Genomic DNA, 20,592 nt, shown 5'->3' with positions numbered 1-20,592 from the left:
TACAATGGTATGAATACTTAATGGAACATGGGATGATTAGGAAAACTAATGGTAATGATGAAGGTATGAATGATTAGTAGTAGGGGGGATGTAGGTGATATGAAGTGATCTACCAAACAGAGGGATGGTTTGGAGGTTTGATAGAGGGAGGAGGGTTGGGGGGGTAGGGGGATGAGGGGGAGGGGACTAGGAAAGGATCTAAGACAATAGGTGAGATGCAGGGAGACACTCAGAATAATACGATGGGAGGGCGAAATATGTGTAAAAACATAGAGATACAGTATGGTATGACAGCATGGTACACAGGATTACTGAAGCTGGGAAGGCGGTCCCGCTGGTATTTTTAGAATAGCCTTCTGACAGAAGACATAAGGGAAGGGATAACATGAAGGGGATGACACTTTACTCTTGGAATGTGGGAGAAATTGGGTCGCCCATTAAGCGAAAGAAAATACTGAGTGCTTTGAAAAAGAGAGGAACTTCAAAAGCAATGCTGCAAGAAACCCATTTAACATCACAGGAGCATAAGAAACTTCAATCTTGGTGGGTAGGCACAATGTTAGAAGCCCCTACGGTGGGGAAAAAAGCCTGGGTGGTGATATTATTTCATAAATCAATACAGGTAGAACAGAAGTATGTATATGTGGACCCTGGGGGCAGATACATCATAGCGAAGGTAAAAGTTAATGGATCAGTGATGTTGCTGGTGAATGTGAATGCCCCCAATGTTTATAGTAAGACATTCTTCAGTACCTTGATAATGAAAATTCAAAGGATCAAATCCCAAGAACCACACATAAGATTAGTGATAGGAGGAGACTTTAATATAGTAGCGGATCCCAATGTGGATAGAACATATACAGTGGTGGAAATAAGTATTTGATCCCTTGCTGATTTTGTAAGTTTGCCCACTGACAAAGACATGAGCAGCCCATAATTGAAGGGTAGGTTATTTGTAACAGTGAGAGATAGCACATCACAAATTAAATCCGGAAAATCACATTGTGGAAAGTATCTGAATTTATTTGCATTCTGCAGAGGGAAATAAGTATTTGATCCCCCACCAACCAGTAAGAGATCTGGCCCCTACAGACCAGGTAGATGCTCCAAATCAACTCGTTACCTGCATGACAGACAGCTGTCGGCAATGGTCACCTGTATGAAAGACCCCTGTCCACAGACTCAGTGAATCAGTCAGACTCTAACCTCTACAAAATGGCCAAGAGCAAGGAGCTGTCTAAGGATGTCAGGGACAAGATCATACACCTGCACAAGGCTGGAATGGGCTACAAAACCATCAGTAAGACGCTGGCGAGAAGGAGACAACTGTTGGTGCCATAGTAAGAAAATGGAAGAAGTACAAAATGACTGGTCAATCGACAAAGATCTGGGGCTCCACGCAAATCTCACCTCGTGGGGTATCCTTGATCATGAGGAAGGTTAGAAATCAGCCTACAACTACAAGGGGGGAACTTGTCAATGATCTCAAGGCAGCTGGGACCACTGTCACCACGAAAACCATTGGTAACACATTACGACATAACGGATTGCAATCCTGCAGTGCCCGCAAGGTCCCCCTGCTCCGGAAGGCACATGTGACGGCCCGTCTGAAGTTTGCCAGTGAACACCTGGATGATGCCGAGAGTGATTGGGAGAAGGTGCTGTGGTCAGATGAGACAAAAATTGAGCTCTTTGGCATGAACTCAACTCGCCGTGTTTGGAGGAAGAGAAATGCTGCCTATGACCCAAAGAACACCGTCCCCACTGTCAAGCATGGAGGTGGAAATGTTATGTTTGGGGGTGTTTCTCTGCTAAGGGCACAGGACTACTTCACCGCATCAATGGGAGAATGGATGGGGCCATGTACCGTACAATTCTGAGTGACAACCTCCTTCCCTCCGCCAGGGCCTTAAAATGGGTCGTGGCTGGGTCTTCCAGCACGACAATGACCCAAAACATACAGCCAAGGCAACAAAGGAGTGGCTCAGGAAGAAGCACATTAGGGTCATGGAGTGGCCTAGCCAGTCACCAGACCTTAATCCATTGAAAACTTATGGAGGGAGCTGAAGCTGCGAGTTGCCAAGCGACAGCCCAGAACTCTTAATGATTTAGAGATGATCTGCAAAGAGGAGTGGACCAAAATTCCTCCTGACATGTGTGCAAACCTCATCATCAACTACAGAAGACGTCTGACCGCTGTGCTTGCCAACAAGGGTTTTGCCACCAAGTATTAGGTCTTGTTTGCCAGAGGGATTAAATACTTATTTCCCTCTGCAGAATGCAAATAAATTCATATACTTTCCACAATGTGATTTTCCGGATTTAATTTGTGATGTGCTATCTCTCACTGTTACCAATAACCTACCCTTCAATTATGGGCTGCTCATGTCTTTGTCAGTGGGCAAACTTACAAAATCAGCAAGGGATCAAATACTTATTTCCACCACTGTAACCCAAGTAACAGCTCAGGAGACCTTACTAAGGGGGATCCCATTGATATGTGAAACATTAGAAGTGATCAACGCGTGGAGAGTACTAAATTCAGATATCCGAGACTACACTCACTACTTGCGAGCACATCACACACAATCCAGGATTGACTATATTTTGGTAAATGAGGGAGGACTCACGGAAATACAAGTGGCGGTAATAGATCCCACAATAATCTCGGATCATGCAGCTATATTTGTGAAATATACCACCCAGGGAACACAGATACGACAGCGTAGATGGATACTTCCCTTAGAACTCTATTATGATACAGAATTTCTGCAATATATTAGAGGGAAGTGGATGGATTACAAGTTTCATAATGAGAGACATAAGTCTGATCCCATCTTATATTGGGAGGCAGCTAAGGCTGTTCTTCGAGGCGATATAATAGCGTACTGCAGTCAAAAGAAAAAAAGTAGAGAAAAAGAGATACTTAGGCTGGGGAAACAGTTGATTTGATTTGAGACGGCTGTATGGGGACAGGACTCAGAGATCAATAAGAGAACAATTGCTGTAGCCTTAAATAAATTAATCCACCAAAGAACACTTAAATCGGCCACATATTTTCAATACTAGCAGTATAGATTTGGAAATAAGGTAAATTAATGGCAGGGATGGTCAAAAGAAAAAAGGGCAACCAAAATTGTTAGCAATATTGTTAGCAAACAGGAAAAAAGGCCTCAAAGAGCTCACAGATCTTAATTATATTTAACCTGGGAGTAGACCAGCGCGTTGAGTAGCGGAGCTGTTTCTCTCCTCCATTGTGATACTGAGACCCTGAAGCAGCCTTGCGAAACACTGGCCATCGTCGGCTCGGCACTGGATTTTAGAGAGAGATTACAGTGAGCAACGCGGTGTCTTGGCACGCTGAAAGATAAGTGTTAGTGCTGAATATAACAATACTGCATGAGGATTTCAAATTGTGAACTATTTGATAAAGAATTGTCCGAGTTAGTCTTATAACAGGAAAGCATTATATCATTACAGGTTTTTGGCCAATGATGAAGATAGGATCTATTGATCCGGTTAAGCTTGTACAGGTTGAATATAATTAAGATCTGTGAGCTCTTTGAGGCCTTTTTTCCTGTTTACTAACAATATTGCTAACAATTTTGGTTGTCATTTTAAAGCAGCAGATACTGAAGTTATTGTTGGCAAAAGAAAAAAGGGTACACAGAAAGTGCTTTCTATACAGCATTCCTCGGGCAAGGTAGTGCACTCGGACGATAAAATTCGGCAGGTGTTTCTGACATATTATAAAAAGCTGTATAGATCAGCAACAGAAGAGCATCTGGATCCAGAGATGAATTTATGCAATGTAGAGCTACCTAGAATAACGGAAGCACAAAATGTGAGGTTAAATAAACCTATTGATATGGATGAAATCAATAGAGAAATTAAAAGTAGTGCACTTCATAAAGCCCCGGGACCTGATGGAAACTGGGCGGAGTTTTACAAACTATTAGAGGCAGACATAGCCCAGCCGATAATGCATTCATTTCATAAGGCAGTGGAGATGGAAGGGCTTCCAGTAACTTTGCGGCTGGCAGACATAGTGGTGTTTCCTAAACCGGGGAAGGATCCGGTTAAGCCGGAATCATACAGACCGATATCCCTAATTAATTATGAGGCTAAATTATTTGCAGGGATCTATGCTAGACGGCTGGCAAGGATATTGCCAGATTTGATAGCATCACCTTAATGAGGATTTATTAAAGGAAGGCAGATAGTTAAGAATATAAGGAGGATATTAGGTTCGCTGGAATGGATGAGAATGCTGAAGGAAGACTCACTATTAATAAGTTTCGATGCCGAGGCGTTTCGATAGGGTTAATTGGGGATTTATGTTTAGTACTCTGGGGGCATATGGATTTGAGGGATCATTTGTGAAGGCAATTGTCACGCTGTATAAAGAACCATTAGCAAAAATTTTTATTAATGGAGATTACACCACAGCATTTGAAATTAGTAGAGGCACATGGCAGGGATGTCCATTGTCTCCTTTACTGTTTGGGTTAACACTAGATCCATTAATCCGGACGATAATGGGGGACCCAGAGATCAGTGGTGTCCACATGGGAAGTCACGAATTTAAGATATCTCTTAGTTCATTTAACCAGACCTTGTGTCACACTACTGGTGCTGTTGGAAAGATTTAAGGAGTATGGGTCCTTTTCAGGATTCAAACTAAACATGCAAAAGTCAGAAGGATTACCCACTAATGATACGCTCTCAAGACGATGGAAAGGAGAATTTCCATTAAGGTGGGCAGTAGAAGAATTTAAATATCTAGGGGTTATAATAACAGCGGATCCGCAAATGATATATAGGAAGAATATAGATAGTCTTATGCGGCATTCGCAGCAGTCAATAGCTCAGTGGCACAATTTACCTTTGACACTAAGTGGCAGAATCAGTCTGTACGGCATGGTCATTTTCCCCAGACGTCTCTGTGCTTAGACAATTGCCACTCTATATTCAAAATAAAGAACTGCGACAACTCAGAACGCTGGTTTCTTATTTTTGCTGGGGAGGAAAGAAGCCTAAAATTAACTTAGAGAAATTATATGGCGGGATGGGATTACCTAATTTAAGATGGTATAATTGGGCGTGTTTGATGAGACACATGGCGGATTGGGTTATGGGAACTGAAGAATATACACCTTGGGAGTTGGAAAGAACTCTATTTAAGCCGCTCCATCCTTATTATTTATTACATGCGTCAACTAAATGGGTACCTAAAGTATGGAGGAAACATATTCTCTTAGCGCCAATAAGATGCACATGGAAATATGTATTGAGGCTACTGGGGGAGAATCCATGCTGTACGGATATGCTACCATTATCGGGAATGCCAAATTTGAGCCGGGGCTAATGCAAGACAGATATAATACTTGGGCAAGGGAAGGGGTGGTGGTAGTGGTGGATCTGCTGCAAGATACAGGAGAGATTAGAACTAGAGACCAATTGGAGATGATAGTGGGGAAGAATAATGTAGATTGGTTTTCTTACCTGCAGGTGTTTGACTATACTTCAAAAGTGCTATGGTCCGCTTGCTCCAAGGGGATTTTTTCATTATTAAAACATTCTTTTTACCATTGGGATGTCAACAAGTAACGGTCTCGGGGCTGCATGAGGCAATAACAATAACATCACGATGGGGTGGCACAGAGGTGAATGGCCAATATAGGGAAAGAAATTAAAGATGGAGACATCATAGAATATATAAAAGAGATCAAGGATCAGGTATATAGTGCTCGACATAGAGAAACTCAGTATAGAGTAATTACGAGAGCATACTTTTCGCCCAAACAAGCATACTGGTTGCATGTTAGAAATTAGATGTCCTAAATGTGGACATACAGAGCCTACATTAATACATATGCTATGGACATGTACATTTGTGGACATTTTTGGGACAACATCAAACGATATTGTGAACACATACTGAACAAACGAATACACTTGCCATCTCAGGTATGCATATTGGGATTTAGGGGAATTAGAAGTAGTCTCGGACGATCAGAATGACAGTTCATTTATAAAGCTTGTATAGTAGGGAAACAGTGTATAATGCAATATTGGATATGGGATGAAGCACCTTCATTTTGGCATTGGCAAAATCTTTTGCATATATTAGTTATATGGGAAGCCAAAGATGCCAGAGGTACTTTGAAACATAAAAAGAACTTTTGGCTGACCAGGGAGCCAATTGTACAATCACTCACTAGTAGGACCCATAGCTTAGTTTTGAACACCATACAAATGTAATGCAAAGGAAGAAGACATCTAGGCAAGAGTGTTGGAAGAGGGGGGGAGACGCCTTGTAGTGCTATAGAAATGCTAAATAGTAGTAGTAGTAGTAGTAGTAGTAGTAATCTTGCAAGATGGGAATAGATCAGGAGAAGGGGGAAGTGGGGGGGGGGGGGGGGTTGAAGGGGATAAGGGGAATTAATACCTATATAATATTGGTAGAAAATCCAGATACACAATATCAACCGGCTCACCTTTATCCACATGTTTGGGGTTTATCCTCTGCCAAAGGAGGACCAGCTGTTCCATCTCCCCAGGGTGAACATGCTGGTGGAAGACCATGATGTTGGTGGATTAGGAGTGAGCCCTTAAGGATGCCCAGGACAGGTGCTTAGAGGGTTACCTTAAACAGATATTCACCACAATGGCACTAGGGATATAGGTAGCCGGGGGGGAGGGGCTATGTGGCCAGGGCTGTCCTCTGCTGAATCCAGCAGTGCCTAAAATCCCCAGTCAGCTAGATTGGACTCCGGGGTGGTCTTTCTGCCTATTGCACTTTGATTTGATGTGGGTTGGTTCTCATTTGGTAGCTTCTGCAATGGTGGCATGTTGAATTTTCTGGCTTCAGAATTGGTTGGACAACTCAACCTCTAAGCTTTCCTTTAGGGTCACCTGCTCTTTGGAGATGATATGGAGAAATTGGTAAAAGGCTTGAGTAAGCCAAAGCCTCGGCTTGCTGAAGGATTGCTTTAGGGTACGTGTGAGCCCAGTGAGGGCCAGATTCTGCCCTAAGAGTTTGGGGTGTTCCTGCCCAAGGAAACAGGACTCTTTTTCCCTCAGGGTTTCTTTCAAGCCAATTCAAGAGATTTGAGAAGGGAGGTGGTGCCCCCTACAAGGGGTGGAAAGCCCACTTGAGGAGCAGCAGGAGGGTGGCTGATTCAACTTTGCCTTTAAGAAGGCCCACATTATGTCAGACCCTTGGGTTCTGGAGGTGGTATGGTGGGGATACATTCTGGAATTTACAGATCTCGTCTGATGCCTTCATGGTTTTCTTCCACTGGTTTACTAGCCAAGAGGCAGGCCATAATTGCCACCCTGGATCATCTGATTCATCTTAGGTCTGTGGTGGCAATACCATCAGAGGAGTGTGGCAGGGGCTAGTACTCTGTTTACTTTGTAGTATTCAAGAAAAGGGGCGTACTTTGCCTAAAAACTGAAGGGAGTAAATGCAGCACTTTGAGTTTCGAGGTTCTGTATGAAAACTGTGTTCTGTGAAAGCAGCTGTCTGTCATGGTGAATTCCTTGCATTGCTGGACTTGATGGAGGCATACTTGCATATTCCATTTCACCTGTAGCATCAGAGATATATGTGGTTTTGTGTGCTGTCGCAATTCTTTCAATTCAGGATGATGCATTTTGGGCTAGCAATGGCTTCCTGGCCCTTTTCCAAGTGTCATGGTGGTGGCAGTGGCTTCCCTTTGCAAAGAAGGTGTCAAAGTCCATCTTGATGTACTTGGATGATTGGCTGATTCAAGCAGACTTGGAAGCGTGCCACAGCTCAGATGATCCAGGTTTTGAAGCAGTTGAGCTGTGTGGCCAGTTTTGCCAACAACAGTCTTGTGCCATTGCAGTGCCTCAAGTACCTGGGTGCCAGCTTAAGAGACCAAAGAGGGTAAGGTGTATCTGACCAAGGAGAGAGTTTGCAAGCTGAAGATCCAATTGGAAACCACCTTGGCGCAGAAGGCCTGGGATTATCTTCAGGTGCTGGGCTCCATGGCAGCTGTACTGGGGTTAGCTTCATGAGTGAGTGTCCACATGCATCTATTACAAGAAGCCCTTCTGTTTAGATCAGGGCTTTTCAATCCAATCCTCAGGGCACACCTAGCCAGTCTGGTTTTCAGGATACCCACAATGAATATGCATGAGCTATATTTGCATGCACTGCATACCTTTGTTTTGTTTTCAACTTATATTTTATTAGTACTTCAATGTAACAATCATTTAACAGAGATGATGTTATAAAATGAGTCCTTGCATGCTTTTGTGAGGCACTATTGAGGCACTATTGTTTCCTATGAAGAGAGGCTGAGAAGGCTAGGGCTTTTCAGCTTGGAGAAGAGACGGCTGAGGGGAGATATGATAGAAGTGTATAAAATAATGAGTGGAATGGATCGGGTGGATGTGAAGCGACTGTTCACGCTATCCAAAAATAATAGGACTAGAGGGCATGAGTTGAAGCTACAGTGTGGTAAATTTAAAACGAATCGGAGAAAAGTTTTCTTCACCCAACGTGTAATTAGACTCTGGAATTCGTTGCCGGAGAACGTGGTACGGGCGGTTAGCTTGACGGAGTTTAAAAAGGGGTTAGATAGATTCCTAAAGGACAAGTCCATAGACCGCTATTAAATGGACTTGGAAAAATTCCGCATTTTTAGGTATAACTTGTCTGGAATGTTTTTACGTTTGGGGAGCGTGCCAGGTGCCCTTGACCTGGATTGGCCACTGTCGGTGACAGGATGCTGGGCTAGATGGACCTTTGGTCTTTCCCAGTATGGCACTACTTATGTACTTATGTACTTATGATATCCAGGCTCTGGAGCACAGTACATTTGACAGCGGTTTTCATGGAGACAGCACAGCGTCTTCCTATCCGGCATGCTGAAACTTTGGTACATTCCATTGGTCTGGACTGGTCTAGTAAGAGGATAAGGAAGGTAAAATTTGGTCTTACCTGCTAATTTCTTTTCCTTGAATCATTTTGGACTAGTGCAGTTCCCTCCCCAGACTGTTGACAGGTGTAAAGTAAGCAAAGGGTCAGTGGGCTCCTACTATGGGTCCCTTATTCCTAGAGCCAAAGCAATTGATGTCTTCTTGGGTCCATTCCTGATTGATTGTCCAGTTTGCATATTGGTCTAAAGTAATTAGACCCAAAACAATCTGCTGCAGTAACTCAATCTTCCTTCTTCATGTTCCATAGAGCTTTCTGGACCCCTTCTAGATTGGCTAAAGTCAGGAAGATGCCATCCCTTGATCTGTTCTGGTCATGCTCTACTGAACAAGGTTTCCTATCTCGCGATTTGTTATTGCAAGAATGTTAAAACTTACTGGAATCTTATTTGGAATAGAATAGTGTTAATTTTTGACTTTCCTAGAAATTCAGTCATTACTTACAAAGCAACAGTCATGTGTTCATCTGATCTCAACATTTTCATAGAGGATGATCATCAGAAACTGTTTAATATTATGCTTGCAACTATTTTGCACCTTATCATATGTAAACGGAAAGACAATTTGAAGTTGAATTTTACAGAATGGTGGAGCCACATTTGCATAATCAGAAAATATGAAGCTGCTCTGGCTGTCAAACAGCAGAACCTTTAGTCTTCCGTAAAGACATGGACACTATTAGACTCACTACACTGCTGACAATAACACGACTGTCTAGGATTTCCAATGCTAAGCACCCTTAAGGTGCTGTGTTCTTCCTACCTTTATGTATGCAGCTCATCTGATATTCTAGTACAAATGTTGGATGCTCTTCGTTAATGTTTGTTGTTATAAATGCAAATTCTTCAATAAAATTTATGGAAAAAAAAAAACACTATACCAACAACCAAACAGGATGGTAGTGGTGTGGGAATGCTTTGCTGTTTCAGGTCCCGGAAAACTTGGAAAGACGATGCAGCCTCCAAGGTTACTTTTACCCCTTGGGTCAAGGAAATGATTTTGTTGACCTATATTCTGAGAGGAAAGCAGCCTCCTGTACAGTTGAGAGCACATTATACCAGAGGAGTAGTAACCTCATGGACGGTTATGTGAGGCAGCACCGATTTGACATTTGTAAAGCAGCAAAATGGTGATTCTCCATATATTTGCTAAGCTCTATAGGCTTGATGTAGGAGCGCAAGCAGAGTAATTCAGGCAGGGATTTCAATTTCCTACCCATCTGAAAGAAGAGGACATTTTTCTGGGAAAGTGAACATTTATTGTACTCTGTGCTTTGGTGATTTAAAGGTTGGGGTTTAAAAGAGGTAAGGTTAGGTCTATTGACAGAATTTTAAAAAGCACTATTTTATTTATTTATATATAACATTTGTATCCCACATTTTCCCACCTATTTGCAGGCTCAGTGTGGCTTACATAGTTCTGTAAGTGGTGATTACCAGTTCCGGAGAGGAGAAATACATAGTTGAGGAATAGTTTTTAAAACTTAACTTTCTGCCACAGCCTACAGCGTTAACAGATTGACCTAGGCCCTTCTGTGCCTTCTAGAGGCTGTCTTCATTCCCACCCACCCCTAGCACATTTATTCATTTGTAATCTAACTGATAGTCAATTATTCTAATTGGGATAACAAGAGGGGAGTTTTCATTAGCATTTTAATTACATTTAATTCCTTTCTGAGAAGCAAAAACTAAATAAATCGCACAATAGACCATATAATCTTAAGGTTCTTTATATTTACATTCAATAATTTTTTATTAAGAAAACATTCTTGCATATTCCATGCATATAGTACCAAAAAGTCTCTAACGTTGAAAGTGCATTATTCATCAACATCAATAGAATAGGTATTTCATATTTAGTCACATTTCTCCCTCCCCAATTCCCCTCCCCTTGTATCCATCCTTGACCCTCCCCCTCCCCTTAAATCTAGTCGACTCCTCCCTCTATACCAACCACCATATCCGGTCCTTGTCCTCTCTTATTCATTGTCTTGAAAGAAAGCCTAACCCATTATTCTCCCATCATCCCCATTCCTACCATCCCCCCTCCATGTCAGGTTCTTTATATTTAATATCCCTTGTACCTTAAGTTTTAATTAAACACAATAATACTAAGCTGCAGACAGCAGTCCAGCAGCAAGAGGGGTACTATCCAGTCTTTTGCATTGAGTGTCACATGTGTTGTCACGACGAGTGAGCCCTTGAGCTGTTCCAGGACTAGCAATAGATAAGCCGGGGGCTGTAGTTCTGTTCCAGGACCAGCAGTCGGAAAGCCCAAAGCTTCACTTGTGACATCCGCCGTTCCCCACTGTTGAGCCCCTGGGTGCTGGCGGCCAACAGGACTTGAAGAGGATCTGGGCAGTGAAGGGGCAGCCAGAGAGAGCAACAGGAACAAGCTAAGGTCCAGACAGACAACAAGCAGAAGATAGTAACAGGTTCAGGCTCATGGTTCAAGCAGGCGGCAAGCAGAAGACAGTATCAGGGTACAGGCTCAGGATTCAGAAATGGACTGAGGCAAAAGCAAAGAATAAATGTACCTGTGTACTCCAACCAAATTTGTAGCTGAGGCGCTGAAGATAGGAATGACCTTCTGTAAGAGGTGAAGGCTTCTGACGTTAGGAGAGGAGAAACCAGAAACTGGCCCCCAAGGGAAGGAGCCACACGGACTGGTGGCGGAAACAACCACTGATAGAAAACATCAGTACCAGAGAGGAGAGAAGGCAGCTGTACACACCCACAGGAGGGAGGGAAAGGTTAGGTGCGCCTGCCGCATCTCCCGTGCGCTATGCGTCTCGCATCCTTCCTGGCGAGCAGCACCGCGTGTCCCGAGATCAGACCAATGTTATGACATGTATGATTATCTCCCAGTTGGTGAGAGGTTATATGCGCGTGCTCGATACAAAGAGCTCTCGGAGAACGAGTCTGTTCTGAGGCTAAAGTAAACGGAGTAGCTGAGGGAGACAGAGGTATGTAGAGAAGTCCTTCAGAGATGTTGTAGAGAAGTCAGCCACTAAGGTAATCTAATACTGCAAAAACTGAAAAACAGCCAAACCCAATCTCAAAGGGTCAAATGTAGTGAATATACACTAATAAATGACAAATGGGAAATACCCTCAGAAACCAAGGTCACTGCCAAGGTCTGACCATCAAGACACTGATATCTATATAAGATTTGTGTGCCTGTGATCTTATCTCTTTCATGGGGTATATTTTCCCATATCTTGTCAATAGAGTTGATTCACAATGAAACCATTACTTCAAAACATTACTGAGCACTAAAAAACTCCAAGCAGCAGCATTACTTAAATAAACAAACTTAGCTGTCTCATTGCTGGCTGAATGCTCCACACTTCAAACTGGTGACCTTCAGCAGCATTACTTAAATAAACAAACTTAGCTGTCCCATTGCTGGCTGAATGCCCCACACTTCAAACTGGTGACTTTCAACGGGGCCCAGATCGTTTCGCCCACTTCAGGGCTTCGTCAGGAACCACTCAACTTTAGCATAATTGTTGGGGTATGAATCTACAAAAGAAAAGTTTTGTGTCTCAGAAAATTCAAAGTAAATGCACCATTCACACACTCTCACCATCCTATCCCACAGTTACAATGTTCAAAGATAAAAGATAAGGAATGAAGAAACCCGCCCAATCCAATAGCACTTACTTCTAGCTATCCAAACTTCATTGGAGACCAGCTCTGAATTCCACCTACACTCTCAATGCTTCACTTGTAAAGACATTGAAAAAACAACCATCCTACAGAAACTCTAACCTCAGAGCAACCTCAGCTGTATTCTATCTTAACTAGGGATTCAGTGGAGCAATTTAAAGGGACTGCAGACAAGAATTGTTTAAAGTGACAGTAACCAAAAAACCATGATTCAAAAGCCACAGTCACCATCCACTGCACTGTTCTTTAATATTACACTGATTGAACTGTCTCAGCCACATCTGCAAACAGTAAATGGGACTAAAAATGCTCACAGAAATGCTTAAATATTCAACCCATACATAGCGCACAAACATTCACTGATCCACATAGCAAAACAAAGCATCACTGACGTCATCGCGCAGCAACGCGATCAAAATGTTCTCTCATAATAAATTCTCATAGTGATCTTAAAACATGTCCAACAGCAGCAAAAAACTGACTAAATTGCTTGTGCACTAAATTTCTTTAAAATACAAAAACACCTGCAAACCTGTGTAACAAAACGGAACATCACTGAAACTCCTACAAGATGTAAATCACTCACACCATAGATAGATTAAACTGTTGGTGTAACTGGAGGTCTCTAATAATTCAAAAAAATAGAAGGAATGCTGCTAGATATTATGCAAAAAAAAAAAATCTATAAAAGGCATTCCATTCTATAGAGCTGTTAAAGACCATGAGGCTCCATAGTGTTCAAAATAAAAATCCATTGGGTTTCTTTTCTTTGGAGCAAAAGCTTTCGATTGCCCCCCACCCTGTCTATGGTGCAGCAGTGCAGATCTTCAAAGGTATGTCCATAAGTCAAACAGTGTTCCACCAAAGGTTTTTTTAAAACATCTTCTCAAATTTGATTTATGCGCTGACAACCTGGTCTTTAACATCCTAGTTGTCATGCCTACATATGTTTTGTGACACAGGCAGGTGATGGTATAAACTACAAAATCTGTTGAACAATTGGCAAAATGCTTGAGCTGAAAAGTTGTGTTTGTTGCAGCATTAAAAAAAGATTTTGTTTGCAGCATTATTTTACAACTGTGGCACTTGCCACATTTGAAGTGCCAGACACAATCTTTGTTGATTTTCTTTTCACAATGTCTGCAGGACTCAATCTTTCTTTTAAATTGTGTGATCTTGAAAAGGCTATCCGTAGTCTTAGTTGTCAAAAAAAAGCAGAAGACTGCAAAATGTCCCACCTGTGTTTAAGAATGTTCGCTTCGGTTATTGGAAAAGTAATGGAAGCGATGCTGAAGGAAAGGATAGTGAATTTCCTGGAAGCCAATAAGTTGCAAGATCCGAGACAACATGGTTTTACCAAAGGGAAATCGTGCCAAACGAATCTCATTGAATTATTTGATTGGGTGACAGGAGAATTGAATCAGGGACGAGCTATGGACGTAATCTACTTAGATTTCAGCAAAGCTTTTGACACGGTTCCCCACAGGAGGCTCTTAAATAAACTGGATGGGCTGAAGATAGGACCTGAAGTGGTGAACTGGATTAGGAACTGGTTGATGGACAGACGCCAGAGGGTGGTGGTGAATGGAATTCGCTCGGAGGAGGGAAAGGTGAGTAGTGGAGTGGCTCAGGGATCGGTGCTGGGGCCGATTCTGTTCAATATATTTGTGAGTGACATTGCCAAAGGGTTAGAAGGTAAAGTTTGCCTATTTGCGGATGATACTAAGATCTGTAACAGAGTGGACACCCTAGAGGGAGTGGAAAACATGAAAAAGGACCTACGGAAGCTAGAAGAATGGTCTAAGGTTTGGCAATTAAAATTCAATGCGAAGAAATGCAAAGTGATGCACTTAGGGAATAGAAATCCACGGGAGACGTATGTGTTAGGCGGGGAGAGTCTGATAAGTACAGACGGGGAGAGGGATCTTGGGGTGATAGTATCTGAGGATTTGAAGGCGACGAAACAGTGTGACAAGGCAGTGGCCGTAGCTAGAAGGTTGTTAGGCTGTATAGAGAGAGGTGTGACCAGCAGAAGAAAGGGGGTGTTGATGCCCCTGTATAAATCGTTGGTGAGGCCCCACCTGGAGTATTGTGTTCAGTTTTGGAGGCCGTATCTTGCTAAGAATGTAAAAAGAATTGAAGCGGTGCAAAGAAAAGCTACGAGAATGGTAATGGGATTTGCGTTTCAAGACGTATGAGGAGAGACTTGCTGACCTGAACATGTATACTCTGGAGGAAAGGAGAAACAGGGGTGATATGATACAGACGTTCAAATATTTGAAAGGTATTAATCCGCAAACGAACCTTTTCCGGAGATGCGAAGGCGGTAGAACAAGAGGACATGAAATGAGATTGAAGGGGGACAGACTCAAGAAAAATGTCAGGAAGTATTTTTTCACAGAGAGAGTAGTGGATGCTTGGAATGCCCTCCCGCGGGAGGTGGTGGAAATTAAAACGGTAACGGAATTCAAACATGCGTGGGATAAACATAAAGGAATCCTGTTCAGAAGGAATGGATCCTAAGGAGCTTAGCTGAGATTGGGTGGCAGAGCCGGTGGCGGGAGGCAGGGATGGTGCTGGGCAGACTTATACGGTCTGTGCCAGAGCCGGTGGTGGGAGGCGGGACTGGTGGTTGGGAGGTGGATATGGTGCTGGGCAGACTTATACGGTCTGTGCCAGAACCAGTGGTGGGAGGCGGGGCTGGTGGTTGGGAGTGCGGGGATAGTGCTGGGCAGACTTATACGGTCTGTGCCCTGAAAAGGACAGGTACAAATCAAGGTAAGGTATACACAAAAAGTAGCACATATGAGTTTATCTTGTTGGGCAGACTGGATGGCCGTCATCTACTATGTTACTATATGTGGTTGCCAGCTTCAGTGTAATTAAGAACCATAGTGATGGTATCATCATCATTGTCTCGAGGAGAGACTGTATTTAATAATAAATCTCTGCTGTTGTATTTAGCCCTGCGATAAGCTCTTTTTAGTATCTTTTTGGAATAGCCACACTCTGTCAATCTGGCCATAAGATCTTTGGCCTGAAGTTTGAATGTTGAATCATCACTGCATATATGTGTTTCCACCAATGAGTGATTGATAAGGTGTTTGGACAGCAGCTTATGAAGTTATTTAACGTGGAGTTTTTTTAAGACTTATGATTAACAAGGCACTCCTTCTTATTATAAGGTGAATCCTTTGAAGGGAGGTGTTGCCGGTCATACTGAGGTCTTTTTTTCTCCACATTTTTTTCATATGAGCGGGTCCAGAATCACCTTTTAACACTCTGTAATTGTGGAAAGTTTTGAAATTGATGTGATTTCAATTACCCCAATATTGACTGGAAAAATGCTACATCTGGGAGCGCTAGGGAGGTAAAATGACTGCTTCTTTTCTCATAACCCTCCACTTTCTCTTTCATGAGATACATTTGTGTAATGCTTGCACGTCTGTTTTGTTTTCGTTCTCATGTCTATCCTCTGTATCACTGATTTGGCCCTCTGCCTATGTTAAGAATTTCCAGGCTTTCAAATATATCTTCTAAGATTGCCATCATGGCTTCCACAGTTTCTACTTTAGTATTCTGGAGTTCTTTAATGAGTACCTGGAAGTCTGCAACCAAGTATGCCTGAGCTCTCCTCCCCTTTTATTCTCATGTCCAAGTTGGGCAATGGTGGTGCCATCAACCCTGCTGACCCTTTTGTTTGCAGGCCTGACTTGGGGCATATAGGTCTTTAATAGTTCTTGAGCCCTTTAATTTGTTTAGGTATATTTTCTGGAATTGGGTGTCAGCAGGTCCAGTACTTAGGATAAAAACTTTTGGGAAGAAGGAGATCTGGAGGAGTACCTCTTTCGAGGATTTCTCCAGCGTCCCACCAGACCATCCAATCTTGTTCTTTTCATAATTCTTGTAAATGATATTGAGAAAGGGATGTTAGGATAGGTCTCCCACTTTGCAGATGATATCAAAATCTGCAACAGGGAAGATACCCTGGAAGGTAGCATAGCATGATGAATCTAGCAAAGCTCAATGAATGGTTTAGTTTTGCAGCTAAGATTTAATGCTAAAAAGGCAGTGTCGTGCATTTGAGCTGCATAAACCCAGGAGCAATACTGTAAAGGAGGTGAATTACTATGCGCAAAAGAGCAGGACTTGGGGATGATTGTGTCTAATGATTTTAAGGTGGTCAAACAGGTAGTAAAGGCAACAGACAGAAGGATGTTTGGGTGTATAGGTTGACGAATGGCCAGTAGGATGCCTCTGTGTAAGTCTCTGCTGAGATATCATTTGGCTAATGTGTGCAATCCTAGAGACCACACCTTAAAAAAGATGTAAACAGGACTGAGTTGGTTTGGTGGGACAGACTTAAAGACCTAAATGTATTTTCTTGAGGAGAAGCGGGAAAGGGGAGATAAGATAGACATTTAAATACCTCTGGTGTAAATACACAAGAAGTAGGCATCTTTCAGTTGAAAGGAAGCTCTGGAGTAAGGGGTCATAACATGACTGTGAAAGGGGATAGATTCGGGAGTAAGCTAAAGAAATATTCCTTTAGAAAAAGAGGACTAGATGTCTGGAATAGCCTCACGTTGGAGATGATGGTATCTGAATTCAAAAAAGCATTGCACATGCACAGAGGATCTCTGAGAGAGGAAAGGATTGTAGAGCTTAGTAGCTGATGTGGATGGACAAACCAGATATACCATATAGTTTTTATCTACTACCATTTTCTACAACAACAAAACCAGGGGACACAAGATGAAGCTAGAATATGGTAGATTTAAAACAAATAGGAGAAAGTTTTTCTTTTCTCAGTGTGTAGTTAGACTCTGGAACTTGTTGCCAGAGAATGTAGTGACAGCAGCTGGCCTTACGGAATTTAAAGGGGGTTTGGACAGATTCCTGAGGGAAAAGTCAATTGAACATTATTAATTTTTTTTTTTTTTTTTTTTTTTTTTTGGGGGGGGGGGGGGGGGGGGGTTGCCGGGTTCTTGAAGCCTGGATTGACTGCTGTCGGAGACAGGATGCTGGGCTTGATGGACCCTTGGTCTTTTCCCAGTATGGCAGTGCTTATGTGCTTATGTACATTTCTGTCTCACGCCACTGACATGTAGTTTTTTCACCATTAGGTATATGTGACTGTTTTGAAACATGGTGATGCTGCCACATTAGATACAATGCTAAAGGTAAGTTTCTTTCCCATCTTTGCATTTCCATAGCTCCAGCTTGTTAACCCAGATCAATGTCTGTTTAAAGATCTTACATATAAAAATGGTCTGAAATGTCAGCCAGTAACAGGGGAATATGATTTCATTTACACAAGCCTAACGTTACAGTTCAGGTATGGTGGTATGATGCTGGAACAGCTGTGCAGGGAAGTGATTCTTTATCCAACTAATAGTATCATCTCCTGTAGTATATATATTTGGACTAGTGGGAGTCACCTTTATCAGGAATATTATTGCTGCATTCATGTATCTGCCCTGTGTGTGTTACCTTCCTTCCATTACTCTGACATTGGGCTTCTCTGATGGCACAGTGGGAAAGGTTATTTTTTTCCATTTCTCATTTGCAGCTGCACAAACAGGCGGACATGCAAGAGGAGAAGAATCGAATTGAGAGGGTCCTGGGAGCTATTCCGGCACCGGATCTTATTCAGAAAGTTCTCACTTTTGCCCTTTCAGTAAGTAATTCATGGACATGAGGAGTAGTATTCCTGGAAGGGGAGAAGAGTGGAGGTTTTGTATGGAAGGAGGAAGAGATGTGGGATAGTTATTAGGTGATAGGTGAGGACCCATAAATGGGGGGAATCCTTGAGGGTGAAGAAGGTTGAGAATGTACAGCAGATATGTTAAAGCTTATTGTCTATGTTCTGTACAAGAATTCAAGTATTGCTGTGCTACAGTTTTTTTTTTCACTCCTATGAAACTGTAGCAAAATAAAGGACTGTATCTAGTATATAGATCTTATAAGATTTTTTTCAATATGTGAGAACAAGCTTACATTGCAAGAAAGATGCAGCAGCCCTCTGAGTAGTAGAGAAGTGGGAAAGACTTACAGGTTTTAAGTGAAATATTTTGAGTGGAGAAGTGAAGGTCCCTGACTTTGGCAGAGAAGTGGGGGTTGTGAGACCCCAAGAGGGGAGAGATGGCAAAACACCTTGAAGTTGATATCACTAGATGATTGAGATGTGACTACCTGTTTTCTCCTCCTCAGGAAGAGGTGCGTCCACAGGATACGGTATCTGTTATTGGCGGTGTGGCAGGAGCAAGTAAACAGGGTAGAAAAGCTGCCTGGAAATTTGTGAAAGACAACTGGGAAGAGCTTCATAACCGCTATCAAGGAGGCTTCTTAATATCTAGATTGATAAAGGTATGTGATAGGAGGTGGGAGGCCTTGGATGAGATGAAATGGTTGTTTGTGTGGAAGGGAGGATGAGGTATCCTTGGCAGGGATGCCACATAGAGGGGGTGTTAAATGAGGTACCCCAGGGAGGGATAAAAACAAAAATATCAAAAAGGAGGAACGGACCTCACGAAGCCGTGAAAAACAAAAGAAAACAGTGAGGTGAATCAAAAGAGGAAAACAAAGAAGTCTTTATTGAAGATACTTAAAAATGATACGACACAGCCGTGTTTCAGCCCGAAGGCCTGCTTCAGGGGTCTTGATGAATCTCTGATGTTGTAATGTAGGGCTCGACAACAGGAAACATTTATTGCAAGGATCCGGCTGTAAAATCCTTCAATTGTCTTCTGCCTTGCAGATGCGCTGAAAAACAGTAGCCGTATAGTTGGCTAATGTAAGTGATGCAAATGTAGCTACATTTGCATCATTTACATTAGCCAACTATATGGCTACTGTTTTCCTCTTTTGATTCACCTCACTGTTTTCTTTTGCTTTACCCCACGGAGGGATGCCATAATTTAATATTGGGGAGGGAGTTGCAAGGAGATATCCTATGGATTAATGCTGTAGTGTGCAGAGGGGATGGGGGGGTATAATGTGGTAGGCTATAGAGAGTTGCCATAGTGAGAGGGGAGGGAAGGATATAACAAAATGTGCCAGGGGAATGAGGTAGACTGCAGAAATATACTCTCAATCCTGGAAATAATTTGTTAAATATCTTTTTAGCTGTCTGTCGAAGGATTTGCTAGTGAGAAAATTGCTGCAGAGGTTAAGGTGAGTGTTGCTACCATATGTATTCCTCAAGGAATGTGCATAACTATTTGACAATTATAAAAAGGCTGAATCAGTTGCTGCAGACTAAACGTGTTGCTTACAGGATAGTCTGATGTAGCGAGTTGCACAGGGACAGAAATGCGACCCGTCCCCGCTCATCCCCGCCAGAATCTAACCCATCCCCACCCGTCCCCGTGAGTAATCTCCTCCATCCCCGCCCATCCCCATGAGTGATCTCTTCCATCCCCACTCGTCCCCATAAAAAAAGGAAGTATGTATTTCTGAATTTTAATTAGTTTTTATTGAGTTGTAATGAAAATACAAAATGCAAACATCCACCAAGTAAGAGGACCCAAACAGCTCACAAACAGCCAGTTCCCACCATGAGAGAAATAAACTGCCTAATCATATAAAAAATAAAAGTAGTTAGCTGAGCTCACCTCTGTGCAGTTCTCTTCTGTGGATGACTCAGTCACTCACTCACAGTCACTAGTAGTACTCACTGCCCCTTCTCTTCTGGTCTGGCTCTGGTCACAGTACCACAGCTGCTGAACTTCTGCTGCCTTCCAGTTCTCTCTCCTTCAGTGCCAGTTGCTCCGTCCTGCTCCCTCCCTCCCTCTCTCCTCTGTGACACAGCTGATCTGCCCCTGCTACCTCTGAGAGTCCTCCTCCTCCTGCAGTGCTCCTCGTGCTGTTGCTTGCTGCTGTCCTCCTCTCTCTCCTCCTACAGCACTGATGACGAGTCTGATTCTAAGCATGGTCAGAGTCCACC

At 42.7% G+C, this 20,592-nt stretch overlaps 1 protein-coding gene across 2 annotated transcripts in view; it reads left to right on the top strand.

Annotated features, from left to right (window-relative positions):
* Positions 1 to 20,592, top strand: part of NPEPPS (aminopeptidase puromycin sensitive) — a 216,894-nt gene that overhangs the window by 177,878 nt on the left and 18,424 nt on the right. For both annotated transcript variants that reach the window (XM_030220856.1, XM_030220857.1), the window contains 4 exons: positions 17,771 to 17,827; positions 18,217 to 18,324; positions 18,858 to 19,013; positions 19,773 to 19,820. In XM_030220856.1, coding sequence (XP_030076716.1) covers positions 17,771 to 17,827; positions 18,217 to 18,324; positions 18,858 to 19,013; positions 19,773 to 19,820 — 369 coding nt within the window. The remainder of the gene's footprint in view (positions 1 to 17,770; positions 17,828 to 18,216; positions 18,325 to 18,857; positions 19,014 to 19,772; positions 19,821 to 20,592) is intronic.

Source organism: Microcaecilia unicolor, chromosome 12 (assembly GCF_901765095.1).
Source record: "Microcaecilia unicolor chromosome 12, aMicUni1.1, whole genome shotgun sequence".
Lineage (NCBI taxonomy): Eukaryota > Metazoa > Chordata > Amphibia > Gymnophiona > Siphonopidae > Microcaecilia > Microcaecilia unicolor.
This window is presented reverse-complemented; position numbering and strand designations above follow the sequence as displayed.